At 39.8% G+C, this 26,121-nt stretch overlaps 1 protein-coding gene across 2 annotated transcripts in view; it reads right to left on the bottom strand.

Moving 5' to 3' along the window:
- The window catches only part of LOC141633719 (beta-galactosidase 17-like), a 28,678-nt gene extending 4,881 nt beyond the window's left edge, over positions 1–23,797 (bottom strand). For both annotated transcript variants that reach the window (XM_074446147.1, XM_074446148.1), the window contains exons 1-15: positions 23,561–23,797; positions 22,781–22,888; positions 22,432–22,627; positions 22,119–22,207; positions 21,780–21,860; positions 21,502–21,596; positions 20,768–20,838; positions 20,100–20,190; positions 19,906–20,023; positions 19,730–19,825; positions 19,605–19,653; positions 18,518–18,705; positions 18,160–18,231; positions 17,367–17,516; positions 17,176–17,226 (exon numbers count right to left, since the gene is read on the bottom strand). In XM_074446147.1, coding sequence (XP_074302248.1) covers positions 17,176–17,226; positions 17,367–17,516; positions 18,160–18,231; positions 18,518–18,705; positions 19,605–19,653; positions 19,730–19,825; positions 19,906–20,023; positions 20,100–20,190; positions 20,768–20,838; positions 21,502–21,596; positions 21,780–21,860; positions 22,119–22,207; positions 22,432–22,627; positions 22,781–22,852 — 1,419 coding nt within the window. In that variant the 5' untranslated portion in view covers positions 22,853–22,888; positions 23,561–23,797. The remainder of the gene's footprint in view (positions 1–17,175; positions 17,227–17,366; positions 17,517–18,159; positions 18,232–18,517; positions 18,706–19,604; positions 19,654–19,729; positions 19,826–19,905; positions 20,024–20,099; positions 20,191–20,767; positions 20,839–21,501; positions 21,597–21,779; positions 21,861–22,118; positions 22,208–22,431; positions 22,628–22,780; positions 22,889–23,560) is intronic.
- Positions 23,798–26,121: the final 2,324 nt, after the last annotated feature.

Below are 26,121 nucleotides of genomic sequence, written 5' to 3'. Positions count from 1 at the left end.
GAAGACTCCCTTGAGGAATGACAAAGAAAAGAGTGAAAGCAACAAAACCAAGGATCATGTTGAGGAGATCGAGAGAGAATATGTTGTGGAGGTACCTTTTCCTAGTGCTCTCACACATTCTAAAAGTGTCGCAAGAGATGAGGATCTCTATGAAACTTTTAGGAAGTGTGAAGTAAATATCCCTTTGCTAAATCTTTTGAAAGGTGTGCCTCGGTATGCAAAGTTTCTCAAGGAACTTTGCACACCTAGGAGAAGCCCAAGGAAGGGAACCCAAAGAGTAAGGGTAAGTGAACATGTTTCCGCAATTTTTAAAAAATCACTTCCCAAAAAGTGTGGAGACCCGGGAATGTTCACCATACCATGCTCTATTGGGGACAAAAGTTTCACTCATGCTATGTTAGACCTTGGTGCATCAATCAATGTTATGCCATATGCCCTCTATGAGACTTTGGGACTTCCACCATTGAACAAAACCGATGTAGTGATCCAACTTGCGGATCGCTCAAACATATACCCAAAGGGGATGGTGGAGGATGTGTTGGTAGAGGTAGATCACTTAACCTTCCCGGCCGACTTCTATGTTCTTGACATGGAAGCCGACTCGAGGGCCACTCCCATCCTTTTGGGGAGGCCTTTTATGAAGACTTCTAAAACCAAGATTGATGTGTCTAATGGGAACCTCACTATGGAATTTGATGGAAGGAAACTCACATACAACATCTATGATGCTATGAAACAACCTAGTGATTCGCATTCATGTTATTTCTTAGAAATCATTGAACCAATTACCTCTCAAATTTATATGTTGTGTCATAGGGACCCACTTGAGGTGGCCCTCACTAACAATATCGAGAAAGAAGGGTTGCGGTTTTTGTTGTCCAATGATGTGCAGGATTATGTCGACAAGTTAGAGGAGGAAGTAACCCTTGATGATAATCAAATGGAAAAGATAGAGGACGGAATCGGGGGTTTCAAACAGATCGCCAAACCCACCCATGATCTGCCACTAGCATCTGCGGACCACGCGATCTGCCATGGCGATCTGCCATCCTACGAGCGATCGCCAAATCCCCTGTTTCCGAATACTTGTTATGCTTGAAGACAAATCCTAGTTACCCCAAATTCCTTCCCCTAGAAGCCTCCCTTGAAAGACCACTTCCATCCATCATTAAGCCACCCACCCCCAATCTCAAACCGCTCCCCGACAATTTGAAATACATCTTTCTTGGGGCAAATGACACTCTACCCCTCATGATTTCAAACCAACTTAAGGGTGATCAAGAGAGAAGGTTGGTGGAAGTTTTGGAAAAGCATAAAGAAGCATTTGGATGGAGCATTGCGGATATCAAGGGAATAAGCCCGAGCACTTGCATGCACAAAATTCGATTGGAAAAGGATGCAAAACCCGTCCGACAACCACAACGGAGGCTTAATCCACCTATGATGGAAGTTGTCAAGGAAGAAATTATCAAACTTCTTCAAATGGGTATTATCTTTCCAATTAGTGACTCCCAATGGGTAAGTCCTACTCAAGTTGTTCCAAAGAAAGGAGGGGTGACGGTAATCAAAAACACTCAAGGGGCATTGATCCCCACCCGTTTGCAAACGGGATGGAGGGTGTGTATTGATTATCGCCGCCTCAACCAAGTCACTTGGAAGGACCATTTCCCCCTACCCTTTCTAGATCAAATGCTAGAGAGGTTAGGTGGGAAAGAGTACTATTGTTTTTTGGATGGATATTAGGGTATTTTCAAATCCCCATTCACCCGGAGGATCAATCCAAAACAACCTTTACTTGCCCATTCGGTACTTATGCTTACCGCCGCATGCCATTCGGCTTGTGCAATGCCCCCGGCACTTTCCAACGATGCATGATGAGCATTTTCTCGGACTATGTGGAGCGCATTTTGGAAGTCTTCATGGATGACTTCACCATCCATGGGGACTCATTTGACTCGTGTCTAGACCATCTCGCTATGGTCCTATCACGATGCATAGACTCTCACCTCGTTTTAAATTCTGAAAAGTGTCACTTCATGGTGAGTAGTGGAATCGTGTTAGGACACATAGTGTCGAAAAGAGGGATTGAGGTGGATATGGCAAAGGTGGATGTGATTAAAACCTTGCCGTATCCATCTAATACTCGAGACGTGAGGTCGTTCTTGGGGCACGCGGGTTTTTATCGAAGGTTTATTAAAGATTTCTCCAAAATCGCTAACCCCTTGTGCAAACTTTTGCACAAGGATGTGGAGTTCGTGTTTGATGATCATTGTAGGGAAGCATTTGACTTGTTGAAGGAAAGACTTGTATCGGCCCCAATCATTCAAGCACCCAAGTGGGATCGTCCTTTTGAGATCATGACCGATGCAAGCGAATTTGCCATTGGAGCCGTATTGGGACAAAAGGATGACAAAGCTTCATATGTGATCCAATATGCTTCTTCACTCTTGAATGATGCTCAACGAAATTACACCGTCACGGAAAAGGAATTTTTAGCGGTGGTGTATGCCGTTGAAAAATTCCGGGCTTATCTCTTGGGTGCAAAGGTCATTATCTATACCGATCACAAGTCTATAAGGCAACTAGTAGACAAGAAAGACACCAAAGCTAGGCTCATGAGATGGGTACTTTTGTTGAGCGAGTTTGACATAGAGATCAAGGACAAGCAAGGGAGTGCTAATGTGGTGGCCGACCATTTGAGTAGGCTTCACATCAATGAAGATCTCATGAAGACTATGGGGGTAGTTGACGGTAGCTTACCACATGAATCCCTTTACTCCATGAAGGCCGTTGAGCCTTGGTATGCCAACCTTGTCAATTACATGGTCACCAAGAAGTTTCCCACCTCGCTTTCAAATAGTCAAAGGAACAAGATCAAGTCCGATTCTCGATTTTATATATGGGATGAGCCATATTTATGGAAAATGTGCCAAGACCAAGTCATCCGCCGTTGTGTTCCGGATGTAGAAATTTCATCCATTCTAAAGCATTGCCATGAGTACGCTTGTGGGGGTCACTTTGGGCCTCATCGAACGGCACGTAAAATCCTTGAGTGCGGTTTCTATTGGCCCAAGTTATTTAAAGATGCTCATATTTTCGTTACTACTTGTGATAGATGCCAACGTTTTGGCAATATATCACGTCGGAACGAAATGCCCCAACAACCGATGCTTTACTTGGAAATTTTTGATGTTTGGGGAATAGACTTCATGGGGCCATTCCCTAATTCCTATGGATACATCTACATTCTCTTGGCGGTCGATTACGTGTCTAAGTGGGTGGAAGCCATCCCCACCAAATGTGATGATGCAAAGACGGTGCAAGCATTTGTCAAAAGCAATATATTTTCAAGATTCGGCTTCCCAAAAGCCATTGTGAGTGATAGGGGGACTCATTTTTGCAACAAGGTGATCTCAACCTTGCTTCAAAAATATGGTGTGCTTCACAAAGTTTCTACGGCATATCACCCCCAAACAAATGGCCAAGCGGAAGTCTCTAACCGGGAGATTAAACACATCTTGGAAAGAACGGTCAATCCCGACCGAAAGGATTGGAGCAAGAGGCTTGAAGATGCTCTTTGGGCTTATAGAACGGCCTATAAGACCCCAATCGACATGTCCCCATATAGGCTAATTTATGGGAAGGGATGCCACCTTCCCGTAGAAGTGGAGCACAAAGCCTATTGGGCAATCAAAGCTTTTAATCAAAATGTCGATGAGGCGGGATTGCACCGGAAGCTTCAAATACAAGAATTGGAAGAGCTTAGGCACAATGCCTATGACAATGCTAGCATTTACAAGGAAAAGGCTCGGTCTTGGCATGACAAGATGGTCTCAAGAAGAGTCTTCAAAGAAGGAGAAGAGGTGTTGGTTTTTCAAAGTCGCCTCAAGAATTTTCCCGGCAAGCTAAGGTCAAAGTGGTATGGACCTTACACCGTCAAGAAAGTTTTTCCTCACGGAGCGGTGGAGGTGGAAGACCCGACCTCCGGGAAGGTGATAAAGGTAAATGGTCAACGATTGAAGAAGTACTACAAAGGAATCGAATTACAAGGTGAAGAGGATCTTCCTTTAGAAGATCCAATTTATAAAGCTTGACTCTCCAACTTTGACTAAGTCGAGCCATCGACGTTAAAAATACGGCACAAATTTGTAAATATTCTCTTTTAGTGTAGAATTCCCGTTTTCATAGCTAGAATTTACATTCACGTCATTTATCATTCCGTTATTTACATTCTTATTGATAAATTGCATTAACCTTCATGAAGTTACTAATCATTCTATAAAGTGTGAAGTCGATTTTTACATCACCTCGGAAGGCGTGTCATTGGTGAAGTGACGGAAATGTGGAAAGGAATTTGAATGGGGGCGTGTCAAGGGGAAGAGAAAGGAAGAGGTGAAGCATTTTTGAGCAAAATTTTGGTTTGATACCAAAATTTAGCTCACAAAAAAATTGCGACATCGGGCTATTTTGCAGATCGCCAAACCCCTAAGCGATGCACTGCAGCGATCTGCCAAAACCACTAGCGATCTGCCGTTTAGCTTCTGATTCGGGTTTTGCCAAATAATAAGCACGAAACACAAACACAACCTTTCCTTATTTCAGAAAATTCGAAGAACAAGCAAGCATTCCCTACCCAAACCCTTGTCCTATTTCCCCACAAAATCACTCAAAATTCCCCCAACCTTCAGCAAATCTTCAATCCTTCAATCATTAAGCCTCCATCATCCCCTCACAACACACAAAATCCTTTGATTTCACCCAAAATCAGAAATTTCCCCCAAATTTTGAAGAACCCTAACTTTGAAGATCTCAAATTTCAAGCTTCTAGAGTGGAATTCAAGGGTCTAAGTCGGGTTTTTGAGCAACTAGGAGCAACAAGGAGCATTATTTTTGTGGAATTCGGGGAGGTATAACAACCAAACTCTACTTCCATTTTTCTTGCTCTCTTATAATTCGATTTTCTTCTTGTTTTAGAAGAATTAGTTGGATTAGTTGTTGCCTATTGATGTTATAGTTGTTGTTGGTGGAAAAATTTTCAGGTGAGGCTTGACAAACATCAAACACAAGCTTTTGAATTCATCTTAAGCTAGTGCACACCAAGTGTTTGGTGAATTGTCTCAAAGAGTGAAAAATTTTTTGAGTGCCCTATTTTGTGTTGGTTGTGTTGTATCATTTCTCTTGTAGGTACGAACATGTCAAGCTTGAACCCATTCCGAAGACCAAACAAGAAAAGGGTTGTAGAGGAAGCCGAACATGTGGAGGAACCAATTTTTTAGGGGGGAAGGGTTAGATGCCAACCAACTCAAAATCTTTCAAAAACTTGGCCTTCACCAAAAACAACCTATCAAAACCACCCGTTTCCTTTCCCCCGAGACTCTCAATGACCTAGGCATGGGCACTCTCGCCCGGTCTATGCTTGCTAAGGTGGGTTTAGAAGACTACTTTGATGATGGGTTATGGGATTACACATACACCTCCTACACCCGAGAGTTCCTTTCGACCTTGACGGAGTGTAATGTGGCGGAGGGTAGAGAGAAAAAAATCCGATTTCGAGTGAATGGCAAGTGGCATACCCTCACCCATACCCAAGTAAGAGAAGTCTTGTCCATCTCCAAAGCCCCGTCCCCCATTCTCATGCCCGGGAATCGGAGTGATGCGGCTTGGACCGAGATGGTGGGACCCAAAAATGCCGCCCATGCCAATATGATTTCCTATTGCACCAACCCCGTAGTCCAACTCCTTACCCGCTTCATCACCACCATCTTCTATGCTATAGGAGAACCAACTAAGGTCAATGCCAAAATCCGAGCTACCATGTGGACCATGCTCCCGGAGGGGGTAGGAGTGCCCGATTGGGTACAATTATTTATTGATGCATGCATGGTCCACAAGACCAAGAGTTCGGGAGGGAGTATAAATTGCGGGGGAGCAATCACATTCTTTGTCACGCATTTTGATGGGGACATTGATGAGTCCCAAGACGTCTTCAAGACTAAAGGTCTTCCCTATTACAATGACATGGTCCTTGAGGAGTGTAAGATGTTCAAGAAGGTGAAGGATGAACCCCTTAAGGGGTATTGGTTGGGTCCCGACAAACAAAAATATTTGAGGCTTCCGAGGCCTAGCAATTCTCCTTTGCCAAGTGGCACCCATGGTAGGAACTTCTTTTGTCGGATGGATATTTCGGACTTTGCCTCCGATGAGGATGAAGAGGAGGCAACCAATGACCCTCCCGTGGACATGGACACCCCCATGAATGAAGCGGGGGAGGGGTCTCATGCACCGGTTGCTCCTTGGCAACAAAGTATGTACGACTATTTCAAGGAGACTAGAGAGGTGTTCACTACCATAAGTGGGCGTGTGGAGAATCTCCAATCTTGGCAACAACAACAAACACCAAGGTTGGAGAATCTTGACCAATGGAAAAGTGTGGTTGATGATCGGGGAAGATTGATAGAGGAGGCCGCAACAACTCAAACGGCTTTGATGAGGGAAATGATTGCCAACCAAGAGGCTAACCGTCGTTGGCAACAACAACTTGACCAATCAATGGCGGACAATGCCACCATGTGGAAAGAGCAAAATGAGTGGAGAAGCCAAATGGACCACCAATTTGGGGTCCAAAATGAAAGATATCAAGAGTATGTTGAAGATTCATACTATGATGCACGGACCCAAGAAGACACACTTGGGATAGTTAGTGGTCTATTTGGCATGTCTCTCCACCCCACCATCCCACCCTCTATCACCCAAGAAGATGTGGACCGACAATATGCCCGGGCAATAATAGAAAGAGAAAGAAGAGAAAGAAGGTGGAAGAACCAAGGCACCGATGATCAAGGGGGTGCCTCGGGTTCTCATTGAAGAAGAAGAAGTGTTTGCCTCCTCCACATTGAGGACAATGTGGAATGTAAGTGTGGGGGAGGAATTTGGATTGTATTATATGTAAATTTCTTGTTGGTTAATGCTTAAAAAAAAAAAAAAAAAAAAAAAAAAAAAAACGAAAATCCCGGCTAGGTGAAAACCCACAAGGGTGGGCGCCTAGGCAAGATTGGGAAAGGTGGCCGAGGACGGAATGAAAACCCGAAAGGGCATTCCGGGCAAAATGAAAAATTGAGTTGCGAGCCACCATGGGAGGAAAGGAAAAGCTAAGGTGAAAACCCGAAAGGGCACCTTAGGCAAAATGAGGGATTTTCAACAAAAAAAAAAAAAAAACAAAAAAAAAAAAAAAAAAAAAAAAAAAAAAAAAAAAAAAAAAATGCACCACCAAAAAGATGGAGGGACAAGAAGGGAGTGATAAGGAGGGTCTTGGAAGGAGGTTAGACTAGGATTTAATTTCATTTTTGAGTCACAAAAACTTGTTCCAAATCGGTGGATTTTTGGCTATGGCTACTTTGGTTGTTGAATTGCATAGGTGTGTGGCCAACCAAGTAGCATGATCATACTCTTTGTGGAGTGATAAGGGGGTGAAATAAGGGGAAGTTGAATGAATTGGAGGATTGGTTTTGCCACTTTGCTTGTGCCTTGGGATTAGGCAAGAGTGGCTACTTCTTCTTTGGAGATATAAGAAGGGTGGAGTTATGTGAGGAGTCGGAGTTGGGGTTATGTCGTGTCTTGTGCGAGGGATGATATAAGGAGGACGAGTGAGAGAAGAGTTTGTGTCACCTTTGAGTCTAGATTTTCTCTTTAATTGGTGGTAGTTCAAGAGGGAGATATAAGGAGGAAGAGGTGAGGGAAGAGTGGTCATTCTCTCCTACACCCGCTTGTGGACTTGCCGAATGCTTTCTTGAGTTTTACTCGGGACGAGCAAAAGTCCAAGTGTGGGGGAGTTTGATAGAGTCAAGAAGTGTCGAGTCACTAGGGCCTTTTTAGGCCAAGTATGCTTTTAATTAAGGGTCTTTTGTCGGAATCAAGAGTTAATCTTCCCGTCCCGATGATTGTCATAACTAATGCGTTTTGATTCACGTGTGGAGAGTGTGTATGAGGATGGAGCCCGGAATCCAAAGAGTGAACCTCTAGCCACACTAGTAGACAAGCAATCATGCGGAGACGACCTCACATGAACCGATTCTGAGCCGCATTCCCCTCGCTAGGAAGCATGAAGGCTAAGTAGTGAAGAACTCGTGTTGAGGAAGTGAAGAAATAAATTCGTTCCAGGCGGTTTTGGCAGACTGCCACCATCAGCAGCAGTCTGCCATGGCAGTCTGCCCTCGTGTGACAGTCTGAAAGTGGCGATCTGCCACTCATCCGCAGCTGCCCGTTGTCTTTGTGCTCGTGACTTTTATTAAGCCCGTTGGCTTAAATTTAAGCCCAAATCCCGTATTACCCTAGATTCGTGTGCTGACCTTATAAATAGTTCACATTTTGGAGACCTAAAAATCATCTTGTTTAGGAGTAATTCAAAAAGGCTTGTGTGTTAAGAAAGCTTGGATTTTTATTAAGGAATTTGTAATCTTTTAGTTTGGATGTTAATCTTTCTTCAATTCTTGGGTTTTACTAAGAAGATGGAAGGCTAATCTCCCTTTTACTTGGTGTAATTTAATCAAAGTATCCAACTTTGATGTTGTAAGACTCTTAAAACTCTCTCAATTTATCTATTGTTCTTTCCTTTGTTCTTAAATTCCTATGTTGAGTAGATGAATGTTTGAATTGATCACTCTTGCATCTTATTTACCCATCTATTGCAAATTTTAGAGAAATGGTTTAATCTATCTAGAATTGTTTGGAGCAAACTTGTTATATGTTGATTTGGTTTAAAGGATGCATATTTCAAGTAGGAAATTACATGTCTTTTCTTGCTAGTATGGTTTAATTTAGTAGGATTTGATTCTAGCTTACATCTCTTGGCAAAAGCTTCATGCTCAATTCTAGTCTTTATTCATGGTTTAATGAGTTGTGGTTGGAATTGAAGGACTCACATATATGGTTTAATTGTGTGTGTCAATTTCTTGAGATGATAGTATTGGATAGATAACAATAGAGAGAAAAGAGTCAAACTTTGTCATTGTTGGATTACTAAGAGAGAATTATACCAAGTCTTTCCCATATTTGATTGTTGCACATCTAGTGTTTGTTGTTTTGCTTCTATGATAAGAATTGCATCTTTATTTTCCCTTATTCTACTTCAAAACCCCTTTCTCCATTTATGTCATACTACATGTTAACCATTGTTCATAAGCATTGTTTGTTGATAAATATAATTAGTAGGTCCTTATTGTAGTTAGTGTTGTGATTAGTCCATAAAGTCCTAATTAGTTGCTTTATAGTTAAAATTCAAGTCTTTAGTTCAAAAGTTCTTCCCTTGGGTTCGACCCTAACTTGCCAATTTACTACCCTATTGCTTGAAGTTAGTAAAGTTTAGTTAGGCTTATAAATTGTTAATTTGGTAGTTAATTCTAGTATCAATATAGTTAAAATTCAAGTCTTTAGTTAGGCTTATAAATTGGATCTTCTAAAGGAAGATCCTCTTCACCTTGTAATTCGATTCCTTTGTAGTACTTCTTCAATCGTTGACCATTTACCTTTATCACCTTCCCGGAGGTCGGGTCTTCCACCTCCACCGCTCCGTGAGGAAAAACTTTCTTGACGGTGTAAGGTCCATACCACTTTGACCTTAGCTTTAGGAAAATTCTTGAGGCGACTTTGAAAAACCAACACCTCTTCTCCTTCTTTGAAGACTCTTCTTGAGACCATCTTGTCATGCCAAGACCGAGCCTTTTCCTTGTAAATGCTAGCATTGTCATAGGCATTGTGCCTAAGCTCTTCCAATTCTTGTATTTGAAGCTTCCGGTGCAATCCCGCCTCATCGACATTTTGATTAAAAGCTTTGATTGCCCAATAGGCTTTGTGCTCCACTTCTACGGGAAGGTGGCATCCCTTCCCATAAATTAGCCTATATGGGGACATGTCGATTGGGGTCTTATAGGCCGTTCTATAAGCCCAAAGAGCATCTTCAAGCCTCTTGCTCCAATCCTTTCGGTCGGGATTGACCGTTCTTTCCAAGATGTGTTTAATCTCCCGGTTAGAGACTTCCGCTTGGCCATTTGTTTGGGGGTGATATGCCGTAGAAACTTTGTGAAGCACACCATATTTTTGAAGCAAGGTTGAGATCACCTTGTTGCAAAAATGAGTCCCCCTATCACTCACAATGGCTTTTGGGAAGCCGAATCTTGAAAATATATTGCTTTTGACAAATGCTTGCACCGTCTTTGCATCATCACATTTGGTGGGGATGGCTTCCACCCACTTAGACACGTAATCGACCGCCAAGAGAATGTAGATGTATCCATAGGAATTAGGGAATGGCCCCATGAAGTCTATTCCCCAAACATCAAAAATTTCCAAGTAAAGCATCGGTTGTTGGGGCATTTCGTTCCGACGTGATATATTGCCAAAACGTTGGCATCTATCACAAGTAGTAACGAAAATATGAGCATCTTTAAATAACTTGGGCCAATAGAAACCGCACTCAAGGATTTTACGTGCCGTTCGATGAGGCCCAAAGTGACCCCCACAAGCGTACTCATGGCAATGCTTTAGAATGGATGGAATTTCTACATCCGGAACACAACGGCGGATGACTTGGTCTTGGCACATTTTCCATAAATATGGCTCATCCCATATATAAAATCGAGAATCGGACTTGATCTTGTTCCTTTGACTATTTGAAAGCGAGGTGGGAAACTTCTTGGTGACCATGTAATTGACAAGGTTGGCATACCAAGGCTCAACGGCCTTCATGGAGTAAAGGGATTCATGTGGTAAGCTACCGTCAACTACCCCCATAGTCTTCATGAGATCTTCATTGATGTGAAGCCTACTCAAATGGTCGGCCACCACATTAGCACTCCCTTGCTTGTCCTTGATCTCTATGTCAAACTCGCTCAACAAAAGTACCCATCTCATGAGCCTAGCTTTGGTGTCTTTCTTGTCTACTAGTTGCCTTATAGACTTGTGATCGGTATAGATAATGACCTTTGCACCCAAGAGATAAGCCCGGAATTTTTCAACGGCATACACCACCGCTAAAAATTCCTTTTCCGTGACGGTGTAATTTCGTTGAGCATCATTCAAGAGTGAAGAAGCATATTGGATCACATATGAAGCTTTGTCATCCTTTTGTCCCAATACGGCTCCAATGGCAAATTCGCTTGCATCGGTCATGATCTCAAAAGGACGATCCCACTTGGGTGCTTGAATGATTGGGGCCGATACAAGTCTTTCCTTCAACAAGTCAAATGCTTCCCTACAATGATCATCAAACACGAACTCCACATCCTTGTGCAAAAGTTTGCACAAGGGGTTAGCGATTTTGGAGAAATCTTTAATAAACCTTCGATAAAAACCCGCGTGCCCCAAGAACGACCTCACGTCTCGAGTATTAGATGGATACGGCAAGGTTTTAATCACATCCACCTTTGCCATATCCACCTCAATCCCTCTTTTCGACACTATGTGTCCTAACACGATTCCACTACTCACCATGAAGTGACACTTTTCAGAATTTAAAACGAGGTGAGAGTCTATGCATCGTGATAGGACCATAGCGAGATGGTCTAGACACGAGTCAAATGAGTCCCCATGGATGGTGAAGTCATCCATGAAGACTTCCAAAATGCGCTCCACATAGTCCGAGAAAATGCTCATCATGCATCGTTGGAAAGTGCCGGGGGCATTGCACAAGCCGAATGGCATGCGGCGGTAAGCATAAGTACCGAATGGGCAAGTAAAGGTTGTTTTGGATTGATCCTCCGGGTGAATGGGGATTTGAAAATACCCGGAATATCCATCCAAAAAACAATAGTACTCTTTCCCACCTAACCTCTCTAGCATTTGATCTAGAAAGGGTAGGGGGAAATGGTCCTTCCAAGTGACTTGGTTGAGGCGGCGATAATCAATACACACCCTCCATCCCGTTTGCAAACGGGTGGGGATCAATGCCCCTTGAGTGTTTTTGATTACCGTCACCCCTCCTTTCTTTGGAACAACTTGAGTAGGACTTACCCATTGGGAGTCACTAATTGGAAAGATAATACCCATTTGAAGAAGTTTGATAATTTCTTCCTTGACAACTTCCATCATAGGTGGATTAAGCCTCCGTTGTGGTTGTCGGACGGGTTTTGCATCCTTTTCCAATCGAATTTTGTGCATGCAAGTGCTCGGGCTTATTCCCTTGATATCCGCAATGCTCCATCCAAATGCTTCTTTATGCTTTTCCAAAACTTCCACCAACCTTCTCTCTTGATCACCCTTAAGTTGGTTTGAAATCATGAGGGGTAGAGTGTCATTTGCCCCAAGAAAGATGTATTTCAAATTGTCGGGGAGCGGTTTGAGATTGGGGGTGGGTGGCTTAATGATGGATGGAAGTGGTCTTTCAAGGGAGGCTTCTAGGGGAAGGAATTTGGGGTAACTAGGATTTGTCTTCAAGCATAACAAGTATTCGGGAAACAGGGGATTTGGCAGACTGCCGTAGGGATGGCAGACTGCCATGGCAGACTGCCGTGGGTCTGGCAGACTGCCGTGGCAGACTGCGGTGGGTTTGGCAGTCTGCTGAAACCCCCTGATTCCGTCCTCTATCTTTTCCATTTGATTATCATCAAGGGTTACTTCCTCCTCTAACTTGTCGACATAATCCTGCACATCATTGGACAACAAAAACCGCAACCCTTCTTTCTCGATATTGTTAGTGAGGGCCACCTCAAGTGGGTCCCTATGACACAACATATAAATTTGAGAGGTAATTGGTTCAATGATTTCTAAGAAATAACATGAATGCGAATCACTAGGTTGTTTCATAGCATCATAGATGTTGTATGTGAGTTTCCTTCCATCAAATTCCATAGTGAGGTTCCCATTAGACACATCAATCTTGGTTTTAGAAGTCTTCATAAAAGGCCTCCCCAAAAGGATGGGAGTGGCCCTCGAGTCGGCTTCCATGTCAAGAACATAGAAGTCGGCCGGGAAGGTTAAGTGATCTACCTCTACCAACACATCCTCCACCATCCCCTTTGGGTATATGTTTGAGCGATCCGCAAGTTGGATCACTACATCGGTTTTGTTCAATGGTGGAAGTCCCAAAGTCTCATAGAGGGCATATGGCATAACATTGATTGATGCACCAAGGTCTAACATAGCATGAGTGAAACTTTTGTCCCCAATAGAGCATGGTATGGTGAACATTCCCGGGTCTCCACACTTTTTGGGAAGTGATTTTTTAAAAATTGCGGAAACATGTTCACTTACCCTTACTCTTTGGGTTCCCTTCCTTGGGCTTCTCCTAGGTGTGCAAAGTTCCTTGAGAAACTTTGCATACCGAGGCACACCTTTCAAAAGATTTAGCAAAGGGATATTTACTTCACACTTCCTAAAAGTTTCATAGAGATCCTCATCTCTTGCGACACTTTTAGAATGTGTGAGAGCACTAGGAAAAGGTACCTCCACAACATATTCTCTCTCGATCTCCTCAACATGATCCTTGGTTTTGTTGCTTTCACTCTTTTCTTTGTCATTCCTCAAGGGAGTCTTCTCCTCTTCCCCACTAGCTCTAGAGGGTGTCTCTTTCTCAACCACTAGCTCTTCTTCAATTTGTTCCTCAATGTCAATGACTCTCTCATGTGACTTGGCTTTCCTCTTCTTCTTCGGGGGAGATTCTAGGGTTCTCCCCTTTCTCAAAGTCATGGAGCTTGCATTTTCCTTTGGTGGGAATGTTGTAGATGGAATTGAGTTAGAGTTCCTTTGATTGTTCTTAGCCATTTCTTGTGCAAGTTGGCCAAGTTGGATTTCAAGGTTCTTCACCCTAGCATCACTTGAAATTTTATCCGCATCCATTTTGTCAAACCTCTTGGTATTTTCGGCTTGTCCTTTCATGATCATCTTAAACATCTCATTTGTAGACAAATCTTCATTTCCTTGGGAGGAAGAGCCTCCTCCTTGTTGGAAGTTCTTGTGGTTACCTTGGAAATTCCCTTGGTTTCCTTGGTTTCCAAATTGGAAGGATCCTCCCTTGGCTTGTTGATGATTGTTGTTTCTTTGGTAATTGGAGTTTTGTCCTTGAGAGTTGGAGTTCTTCAAGTGATTGAATTGACCATTTTGGAAGCTCTTGGAGGTATCTCCTCCCCAACTAAGGTTTGGATTGTCCCTTGACCCAATATTGTAAGTATTGCCGCTCGGATCATACTTATAATACCCTCCCCCATTGGGGTTCCTAGAGTTGTATTGACCGTGCATCATGGCACTCACATTCTCCTTGCTTATTCCTTGCTCTTCCATGATGGGACAAGTTTCCATTGGGTGTGGCCCTTGACAAAAATTACACTCCACATTAGATCCTTGTGCTCCTCCTTGATTGTTCCCCACTAGTTGAGCAACCATTTTTGTGAGATCATCCACGGTTTTCTCAAGCTTGTGGGAGGAAGGAGAAGGTGTCTCAATGGAGTTAATATTCTTTGACACTCGGCTTCTTCCATAGTTCCTTGTGCTAGCGGCCAACTTTTCTATGATCTCATTTGCCTCCGCCACGGAATAGTTGTCAACTCCACCACCCGTAGCGGAATTAACCATGATTTGGTATTGTACGGTAAGACCATCACAAAAGTTGACCAAAAGGTCATCACCACTAAGACCATGGTAAGGACATTGAGCAACCAATTTCTTGAATCTCTCCCAATACTCATATAAGCTCTCACTTGCATCTTGCTCCGGAGAAGTGATGGCTTTCTTTGCATGGTTATGTCTTGAGTCGGGGTAGTATTTCTCAAGAAAAGCCGCCTTCATGTCCTTCCAAGTACGGATTGTACCCGGTTGAAGGTAAAACAACCAATCTTTTGCCGCATCTTGAAGTGAAAATGGGAAAGCTCTCAACTTAAATTGATCTTCCGTGACACCATTTGGAATTGCACCCTCACACATCATATGGAATTCGGAAAGATGGCGATTTGGGTCATCCCCCGCATGTCCATGAAACTTTGGGAGGTTGTGAATGAAATAGCCCTTCAATTCAAAGTTGGCATTAGCCCCCATGGGTGGGTAGGCTATGCAAAGAGGTTGAGTGTCATAATTTCTTGCCCGGAGCTCCCTAATAGTTCTAGTATCATTCGCCATTTGTGGGTATTCCACTTCAATTGGTTCTACTTCTATTGGTTCTTCTTCAAGAGGGGTTCCTAAAGGTGGTTCTTCTACTCTATGTTCTCTTGGTGGTCTTTGGTACCAAGGGTTAGTGAATAGCCAAGAATATGCTCCAAAAGCGTCTTCTTCCACGGGGGTTGATTCACCGTGTGGAGGGGAGCTAAACATAAACCTTCGCACTAAGCAAACAAGTTAAAACTTCCTATTACTTCTAACAACAAGAGGAGTAATAAAACAACTAAACATAAATTTACAAACTCAAGTTCTAGCTATGTTGCCTTCCCAAGCAACGGCGCCAAAATTTGGTAAAGAAAAAGACTAGGTCGCTAATATACTAGAATTAACTACCAAATTAACAATTTATAAGCCTAACTAAACTTTACTAACTTCAAGCAATAGGGTAGTAAATTGGCAAGTTAGGGTCGAACCCAAGGGAAGAACTTTTGAACTAAAGACTTGAATTTTAACTATAAAGCAACTAATTAGGACTTTATGGACTAATCACAACACTAACTACAATAAGGACCTACTAATTATATTTATCAACAAACAATGCTTATGAACAATGGTTAACATGTAGTATGACATAAATGGAGAAAGGGGTTTTGAAGTAGAATAAGGGAAAATAAAGATGCAATTCTTATCATAGAAGCAAAACAACAAACACTAGATGTGCAACAATCAAATATGGGAAAGACTTGGTATAATTCTCTCTTAGTAATCCAACAATGACAAAGTTTGACTCTTTTCTCTCTATTGTTATCTATCCAATACTATCATCTCAAGAAATTGACACACACAATTAAACCATATATGTGAGTCCTTCAATTCCAACCACAACTCATTAAACCATGAATAAAGACTAGAATTGAGCATGAAGCTTTTGCCAAGAGATGTAAGCTAGAATCAAATCCTACTAAATTAAACCATACTAGCAAGAAAAGACATGTAATTTCCTACTTGAAATATGCATCCTTTAAACCAAATCAACATATAACAAGTTTGCTCCAAACAATTCTAGATAGATTAAACCATTTCTCTAGAATTTGCAATAGATGGGTAAATAAGATGCAAGAGTGATCAATTCAAACATTCATCTACTCAACATAGGAATTTAAGAACAAAGGAAAGAACAATAGATAAATTGAGAGAGTTTTAAGAGTCTTACAACATCAAAGTTGGATACTTTGATTAAATTACACCAAGTAAAAGGGAGATTAGCCTTCCATCTTCTTAGTAAAACCCAAGAATTGAAGAAAGATTAACATCCAAACTAAAAGATTACAAATTCCTTAATAAAAATCCAAGCTTTCTTAACACACAAGCCTTTTTGAATTACTCCTAAACAAGATGATTTTTAGGTCTCCAAAATGTGAACTATTTATAAGGTCGCATACGAATCTAGGGTAATACGGGATTTGGGCTTAAATTTAAGCCAACGGGCTTAATAAAAGTCACGAGCAAAGACAGACTGGCGATCTGCGGATGAGTGGAGCCGCACGGCAGATGGATCGTCGGAGGGCAGACGCCATGGCAGATCGCTGGCGATGGTGGCGATCTGCCAAAACCGCCTGGAACGAATTTATTTCTTCACTTCCTCAACACGAGTTCTTCACTACTTAGCCTTCATGCTTCCTAGCAGGGAATGTCGGCTCCGTAACTGGTTCATGTGAGGTCGTCTCCGCATGATTGCTTGTCTACTAGTGTGGCTAGAGGTTCACTCTTTGGATTCCGGGCTCCATCCTCATACGCAGCTCCACACGTGAATCAAAACGCATTAGTTATGACAATCATCGGGACGGGAAGATTAACTCTTGATTCCGACAAAAGACCCTTAATTAAAAGCATACTTGGCCTAAAAAGGCCCTAGTGACTCGACACTTCTTGACTCTATCAGCTACTAATGATGCAAATTAACTACTCTGAATGACTTATAAGTTATATGAATGACTGATAGCTGGCCGTACTTGCTCAAATTCACATAAGAATTACCACCACAAATATATAGACGAAAAGTTTCAGAAACAAATTAAAAAGAGAAAGCTAGGGCACCTTTCTGTCGAACATGTATGGGCCATAATTGATCCTCCCCATGTTCTCCACCTGCGGACATCAGAATGAAGACCTAGTGAACAAAGATTCTCGCTTTCTTTTTCTCAACAGCCCACTTTTGTCCAGGGCTTCTATTGTTGGAAGAAATTAACAGGGGGTAAAGTTTAAAGAGGAAGGAAGATGGCAGATACCAAAACAGATAAGGTTATACTCGAAGCACATTTGACATGCGGAAGCTGAAGTTCTTTGTTTGACCATCTCTCAATGTTGCCTGCATATATTGGCATTCCTTTGTAGTTTTTTGAATTGCACGTAACGAAAACCTGAGCTCTATCATGGACCTATAAATTCAATAACCAAAAAATCTTCAAGGACCACAAAATTTAATCATAGCATATTAACATCAAGAGTGTATATAAGTACCCGTGCACTTTCAACGTATTCTAAATTTCCAGATATAATTCCATACAAACGATAGCTTACAAACATGCATTCGATGCATATAATTAAAATCACCATGAATCCATGATAAATGAAATTTAAGGAGACAATGAGATGAATTAAGCATTAGATAAAAGAATTTAGAAAAAAAAAATTAGAGTTCCATAACACCCAAATAATCAAAACTCAAACAATGCAGAAACAGACAAACTGTAATCGTTTGAGTGCACTTAAATAAGCAGGAACGAGGAGTTAAACCAAAAAAAGGTATTGACATAAATAAAATGACAAAAAGATACAAACTTTTAACTATTAAGACATCATCAGTGCAACAGATCAAAATTCATGTACGCATCATAATTTCTACCAAATGACACAAGACTAAGCCAGCATATGATCGACAGGTACAAAAAGTAAACACAAATGGCGAACCGGCCTTTCAGTAACACACCCTACAAGCTCAAAAGAAGGGGGAGAAAAAGAGACAGAAAAATGTAAGAGAGAGAAATTATACAAGGAAAACATAGGGCATAGAAGCCATACCTTTGGGATGGATAAGGTACTAGCACTGTCATGCGCATTATATTCCGAAATGTAAAGTAGAAACCCATATGTCTGCATGCAGAAAAGAAAAACATAAATAAGGATTTGAGGTAGAGAAAAAATAGGGTGTTTTAGTCTCCTAAATCATCAAAAAGAACCCCATCTAAGTTTCGTTCTTTTTTTGCTATTGCATCTTACCTCAACCCATCTGGTTTCAGGATAAACATAGACAGGTGATTATGGATTTTCTACCCCACATCTCCCAACTTTTACCTAGTTTATTAATTAAAACTACTGAAGTGAGACTCATAATCATAAAAAAATAAGAAAATCCGATAACAGCATTCATGTGAATTACCTGGCCCACAGACTCCATCGAAATTGGGTCAGTGGATTCTACAACACTGAAGTTATTTTGGTTTCTAATGATATCAAACAGGGATGAAACTCTTGACAATTGAACATATCCATATTCTGCCTTTTCATTATTGGACGGGATGGGTGGAACATATGCAGCTGCATATTTCTTTATTACCCTCCTTATTGCTGAGGAAAAGGATAAAATATCAATGGGAAAAGTTAATCAATAAATGTGATCATCCAATGAAGGTAGTCTAGGAAGAAAAAGATGTGCTATGTTTCCAGATATTTCCAATTTGTAAAATTGAAGTGCTCGGTTTCAAAGAATACATATTTACGCAGAAAAACAGCAGAACCGAACTTATCCAAAGAGAAAAATTTCAGCCGCAGGGAAAAGTGATGATGTTGCTATCAATAAAAATGTCTTTGAGCAAAGGACTCTGATCGAAGGCATATTACTTCCGTCTTCCACCTCACAATGATGTTCCTATTTCATTTTAATGGTCAACTAGTATATATCCCGCGCAAATGCGCGGTTTTTTAGATAGAAATATTAAAGAAAATACGAAGTAATAGTTATAAAACCTGATATTTAACTCAATTTGATATTTATTGTAAAATTAATTATTATTAATGTTTTGTATTAATCGGTGGAAAAAGGGAAAGTTCGGTATAATATAATGAAAGCTCAATTACAGATATGATATAAAGAAAGCCCAATAATAGCCAAATTCATTTAGGCGGGAAAATTTGGAGATTTCTTATTCTTTTAGTATAAGGGGATGTTTCAAAATGTTGACACATTTACATTTTTTATTTATAAATGCCTACTGTATAATATTAACACATTTACATTTTTTATTCAAAAATCTTCCATAAAATTATACTTTTAAATTAAAAGTAATATATAAACGCAAAAACTACGGTCAATGTGTCATCTTGGGAACCGGAGTAGAAGTAAATAGGAACATCACTGTGAGAGAAAGGGAGTACGAAAATGAAAATATTAAAATGCTGGTTACAGCAGGCTGTAGAAAACAGAAAAATTAAGGAACATGATGTATGGCAGAAGATCAGTGACGTACCTCTGAACTTTGCATTATCCACATCACCAGATTCTCTAATTGGTGCATCCTGGGGAATAAGATTCCATTATCCACAATGATAAATGATAGAGTAACATGGAAGTGCTTTGTTTAAGATGTCTCACATAATCATAGGAAGTGAGGTCAGGCTTGTAATCTGACTCGCTAGAACCAGTATTTGCCCCATTATAGAACCCAAAATTTGTCCCACCATGTGCCATCTAACATTTCCGAGCAACTTATGTCAGATAACTATGCCAACAGTCTTTACTAGACTCAGAGAAAAATCTTATTAACATACATAAAGAACCACAGAGCCATTCCTCGCCAAAATCTTCTCAAGCTCAGCTGCCGTAAAATAAGCATCAGTCTTTGCAATCTTCTCACCCCAGTGTGTCAGCCAGCCAGTGTAGAATTCTCTGCAATGAGAAACTTATGAGCATCATTTACACTGCCAACGCATTGTTAGCATGATTATTGTATTATAGTACTCACGAGGAAAGAGGAGGCGATTTTCCAGGGGCATTGAACTCCTTCTGCAGTTCAAATATGGGCCAAGCTTTGTCACCTGTTGTGAAGTCAACAGCTGCAAGCAAGGATAAAAACATACTCGTATATACTTTCAGGAAAGCAATGATGTTATATTAGGAGTATTAGATCAAACAACAGTGATATGCTGTCAAAGTGAGCTCTGATTCTTAATTGACCTACGTGCTCAAGTTTGACACACTTCTGAACTTTGTATTGCTGCAAAATAATATCACTGCTTTCTAGTCAGAATTCAGAAACTATTAAGTGATTGACGTGATAGGAGACGATTTCAGCTTTTTTTATATCTAAATTAACAGTAAAGTATAGGCATAAAGTTGTCATTTACGTGTTGTGAACTGAACGGATTTTGCTTTCACATTCAGCTTTAATGAACGTGCCTTCTTCAAACACACGGGCGTCGAGCTCAGATACCAAAAGGAAATAAGAAATAAAAAGGAGAGAAAAGAAAAGTCTTCGTAGAGTACAATTGGCATTGTTCCTCATTTGAGCCTCAACACTAGCATGCTCCTATTCTCGTGCTTTACCCCAGTCTCTCCCTTTTAGGAGACATTCCTTTACAAATCTTTCTTACTTGGGACAAAAAAATACTATTTCTTACAGACAACTCTCACCAGCATAGACACCCTTTTCTGGGATAGTTCCTTTCTCCAGGGTTTCTCTCGTACCGCCATCTGTAGTGTACCTGAATGGCCAAGGTAAGAAATTTCTCATGAATTATAACCTCTCAGGAGATTTCTCCCTACATTACGGCTAACAGGAGCTTTAAGGACTTGGAAATTCTGAGTGTTTTGTTAGTTATGGAGTTATAGTGAACATCAAAAAACTGGAAGCGTCTCTCCTGTCTAAAAGGGGGAAAGCACTCATGATGTCACTAGAGAAGTAGTCTCCCAGTCTCACCTAGATCAAGCAAATCATGCACGGTATTATATAGCATAAGCTACACAAAAACATTTCCAAATAGAGATTTTTTATATTTTATTTGAAGTGTGGCCATCATTAGTCCAACTATTTCTTTCCTTCCATCTATACCAACATATTGCCAATCTTCTCATGCGAATTAACATCTACTTTCCAAGACTGAACTCAGTCAATAGAATGAATCAGATAACAGAGGAGGTGGTATTGTCTAGTAAAACCAAAGACCAATATCACATTCCAGACTGAAAGATGCTATCCAAGCTCTGAATCACGTTCAATCAGAAATTTGAAGATGAGAAGCACGAACAAAACGTGTTTTTTAGGTGTACTAGCCTACTAGGAGTAACCTATGATGACGATGCATATAAAAATCAGTAATAAATTGTACAGAACCATTAAGCGACATTAAAAACATGCAACTCCTTACAAGATTACACCATGTCCCATGTGTCTCTGGCCTAACTCAACAAGGTGATGTAGATATGCTTTATCATCTCCGTATGAACCATATTCATTTTCTATCTGTCATAAATAATCCATTATCAGACTTAAGCTAATAAGTAAGGACTAAAGTCCAGGAAATTCATTTGAAATACTATCACACACTCTTTAAGGAAACCACAACAAGTGTAAACAAATAAACAATGATAGACCTAACTACTTTCAGATGTGAAAGGAAAATAGGAACATAACAGACTAACACACCTGAACCATGATGATGGGACCACCGTTCTCATAGAGAAAAGGCACTAGCATGGGAAGCAGTATGCCCCACCAACTGTCCACCTATAGAACAAATAAATTGGATCTTGTAAGCATCAATCAGATCTTTGTGTTTTCAATACTACAGTGACGTTGTGTACAGGCGGCCCTCTATCCCACATTCCCACCATAGGTGAGAGCCCTTGAGCCACTGAGTGAGGTGATGTTGAATGGGAAAAGCTACAAAAAGACTACGAGATGGGGAAGTCTTCAAGCATTCAATATAGAGATGTCTTTCAACATAGGCATTGCATCAAGTTCGCTTTAAAATTAAATCCATACCAGATGGAGATAAGCTGGGTCTGAAGACCTCAGCCTGAGAGCCGGCTTTTTATCAAGCAACCAAGCTGGAAATCCACCCAAATCCCACTCTGTATTACATATGAACATCATACTATCAGAGTGTATGATTAAAATTTTATGTATTCAGCACTCTATTAATTTGTATTTGTATCAGTATGGGGCGTAATTATGTGCTAGATATTCCAGGAATTTTAATACTATTAAACGATCCAGATGTTCCTTGAACTTCACTAAAGCAACCAATGAAGAATGTAAATGTAATTGTAGAGAGAATATAGCTTTTAGAATAGACCTCCACATATGTACGGCCCAGGCCGAAGCATGACAAGGAACCCCATCTTCTGGCAGAGTTTTAGAAATGAAACTATGTCAGCAATGCCATTGAATACCAGATTCCCAGGGCTTGGTTCATGCAGATTCCACGGAACATATGTCTGAATAGTGTTTAAGCCCAATGCCTTCATTCTCATCAGTCGATCTTCCCAATACTGCATTGCCACCATAAATTGGTGAACATAGCTTTAACTAAAATGTCACCAAACATGGGATTTTACATCGCCAAAAATAATCGTCCTTTTTTAATAATTCGACAATAAATTACCATCTTGTTTCCATTGCAAAGTAGAATTCAAGGCTAGTACCTCAGGGAGAACGCGAAAGTAATGCAAATCACCACCAATTATCCGAAACGGCTCACCATCTTTCCAGAACATGTCATCAGCAATCTCAAACTTCCTAACATTATGATGCTGCTCAAAATAAAATAAAATAAAAAACAAACACCACATTAAATAGAAACAACTTCAATACCTATTAACTCTAAACAAATCAACAAAATTTACTTCTTAATTCATCAACCATTCAAAACACATCTAATCCCATTAAACAAACATTGATTACTTATAAATCCATCACATGCAATATTGCAGTGGCGGAGCAAGGCGGGGGCTAGCGGGGGCAGTTGACTCCAAAGTCCAATCAATTGAAAAATTGAAGATTTTTAGTTAAAATTTCCGATCTTTTTTCTATTTTACTTTAATACTTTAGAAATTCGCCCCCTGAAATTCTCCGCCCCCTAACGTCAAAATGTCAAATCCTGGCTCCGCTATTGATTATTTACACGCCATGATCTCTACCTAACCTCATTTTCCTTAAACAGCAAAACCTTCAGCATAAAACCGGCTTTTAAACGATAATAATTCGAACTTAAAAACCTCAGTCAAATCAATGTCACTAAAATTAAGTATTCCATATCAATGATCAAAGTTTCATGAAGATTAAGTAATTAAATCATGATATTTCACTTCAATTACTTGTCATGTCAATGAAATGCTCATTAAACTCCTATAAATTACGATCAAACATTGCAACAATCAAAATGAAGTAATATTGAAGCAATGATCATAAAAACGATAAAGCACCTTTGCCTGGTGGTGGTGGTGGTGGCGGAAAGGAGAGACGGCGGCGGAGAAGGCGAAGAGATAGAAGAAGATGGCAGCGATAGCCGATAGTGGTGAAGGAAAAGAAGCTTACTCTCTTCTTCGTCGCCATTGTTGTTGTTTTTCAGTGACAGTAGAGGAAACTGGAAAGGATTCGACTATGAAGTGTCAACCTCGTCAACATTACAGTTTTTCTAATGCGTGACATCGCTAAATTACCAGTAAGAGGATTATACATCTGATGTACTACCTCCAATTTTATAGTTTATGAGCATTCTAATAAAGTTTTTGAGTTTTATTTTAAAGTTTCTGAGTTTTAGTATGAAATTTCTGAGTTTATTCACTTAAACATTAAACTCTAAAAAATTGCAATAAAACTCAAAACCATTACTATAAGTTTAGTTAAATTTGAGTTTTGACGGAAAAAATATTAAAATCTAACTTATAAATTTTAATATGCTCGAAAAAATACAAATATGCTCAAAAACAAATAAAGTTTGAGTAAATAAGCTCAAAAAAAATACATATATGCTCAAAAAACAAAAAAGTTGGAGGTAGTACATCCGATGTATGTTCCTTTTTCTCCTAAATTACGTAATATTCCAAAATGGACATTATTGGGAAAAATTCTCTCCCGTAGGGGTGATAATGAGACGAGAGTCGAGACAGCAAGCGAGTAACTTGAAATCGGCTCGTGTGAGATCAGTTCAGGCTCGCCTCGAGAGTTTAATGAGTCAAGCCGAGCAAATGCTGGTTCGACTCGAAAAGCTCGCGAGCGGCTCGAACTTGTGTGATTTAGATAAGATATTGCTCGTATTTTATAAAAAATATTTTATCATGATTATATCTTTGTATCACAAATATCAAAGTCTCACTGATTTGCCAAATTTTTTACGTATAACCTTCAAGCCTTATTATTGAAAATATCGGAGGAAACAAAATCTAAAAATTTAACAATTATATATAGGCTCCATTTAAGCTCGAGTTTGGTCCGGGCTCGCGTTAAAGCTCGCAAACTTGATAACGAGCACATTTTTTTCAAGATCGAACTCTCAATCTTTTTGTTATTGAGCACAAGCCGAGCAAGGCCAAGCTCGAGCTCGACTTGTTATCATCAGTCTCTCGTAAATTTCTTCCTAATCTATTTTCTTTTATATTAGCGGCTTTTTAACATGTGTTCACTTCAAAAAAAATCAACTATTTCTTCGTTATAACTCATAATGTTTGTTATACAATTGAAAAGTTTATTATTTATAATTACGAAATTAGTGAATATAATTCAATTTATAAGTTAACAAATCTAATTTAAAAGATAAAAATAATGATTTAACGAAGCTCAAGCCGATTCCAAGCTTCAAAGTTTTAAGCCAAGAGTTTCAAGCAATTCCGAATCCAAACTCAAATTTTTAAATTGATTTCAAGCCCACTCTCTCACCAAGTATTAACTCAAATTCTGAATCCACATGTATCATTTTCCTCCATTGTGTCCCATTATCACCATTCTCTCCTCAAGCCCAATAAATCTCTTATCATGCTCTATCAACTCCGTAGATATCGAACATACCTTTCAGATATTATTACCCCGTAGTACTCAAAGCCGAGATTGAATCTATCAACCCCATTTTCGCCTATTGTTGGGTTTCATAAGCTATAAGCTATATTAATGAAATCACTAGTCTAGATCGCGCGCAATGAATGCGCGTTATATATAGACCTATTACTTTATACAGTATTACTTATGTCAGAGCTTGCTTGGATTGAGGGTAATAGGAGGGGAATGAATAGGGGAGTAATATGTGAGGTGTATTTCCCATGTTTGGTATGAGGGTAATTATTCACCTCCTGGAATTATTACCCTTGTGAAGGGGTAATACATTACCCACCCTCCCCCTGGGTAATGATTAAGGGAGTAAAAGATCTACTCAGTAATCATTACTCTTATGCCAAACATATCACCAAGGAACTCATTACCCCACTAATTAATTTCCCCAGTAATTATCGCCCAATAAAACTTACCCCCTTAATAATTCCATGGATTCCAGGCAAGCCCGAATTTTAGAGTAATACTGTATCTAATTAATTTCATCACCTCATTGAATTGCATGTTGATTTTGCAAAAAAGAATTAATCTCAAAATTATTTAAGAGAATTAAGTAATTTCATAAAATGTGTATATTTATGAAAATATTTTAATTACCTCAAATTTAATGATTTCATTTTATAAATTTTCTTTAATTTTTTTAATAAATATTTTTCGTCACAAAGTTAATAATAACATAAATGTATAGTTTAAAGTTTTATACATTTTTTTTTTAATTTTTTTAAAAGATTAAATTTTAAAGTTTAATGATAAAAAGATTATAGGTTGCAAAAAAAATCGTTGTTTTTTAAAATGATAGATTAATTTATTGAAAGAAAATTTAATTTGTTTCAAGTTGGAGTATTTTGAAGAGAAAAGTTTTTGAGAATTTTTATTCTCTTGGTAGATTGGGGATTTTTTCGTCAAGTTAACATACGGTCCCAAGCAAAATCGCTTTGGTTCG

This window comes from Silene latifolia, chromosome Y (genome assembly GCF_048544455.1).
Source record: "Silene latifolia isolate original U9 population chromosome Y, ASM4854445v1, whole genome shotgun sequence".
Taxonomy (NCBI): Eukaryota; Viridiplantae; Streptophyta; class Magnoliopsida; order Caryophyllales; family Caryophyllaceae; genus Silene; species Silene latifolia.
This window is presented reverse-complemented; position numbering and strand designations above follow the sequence as displayed.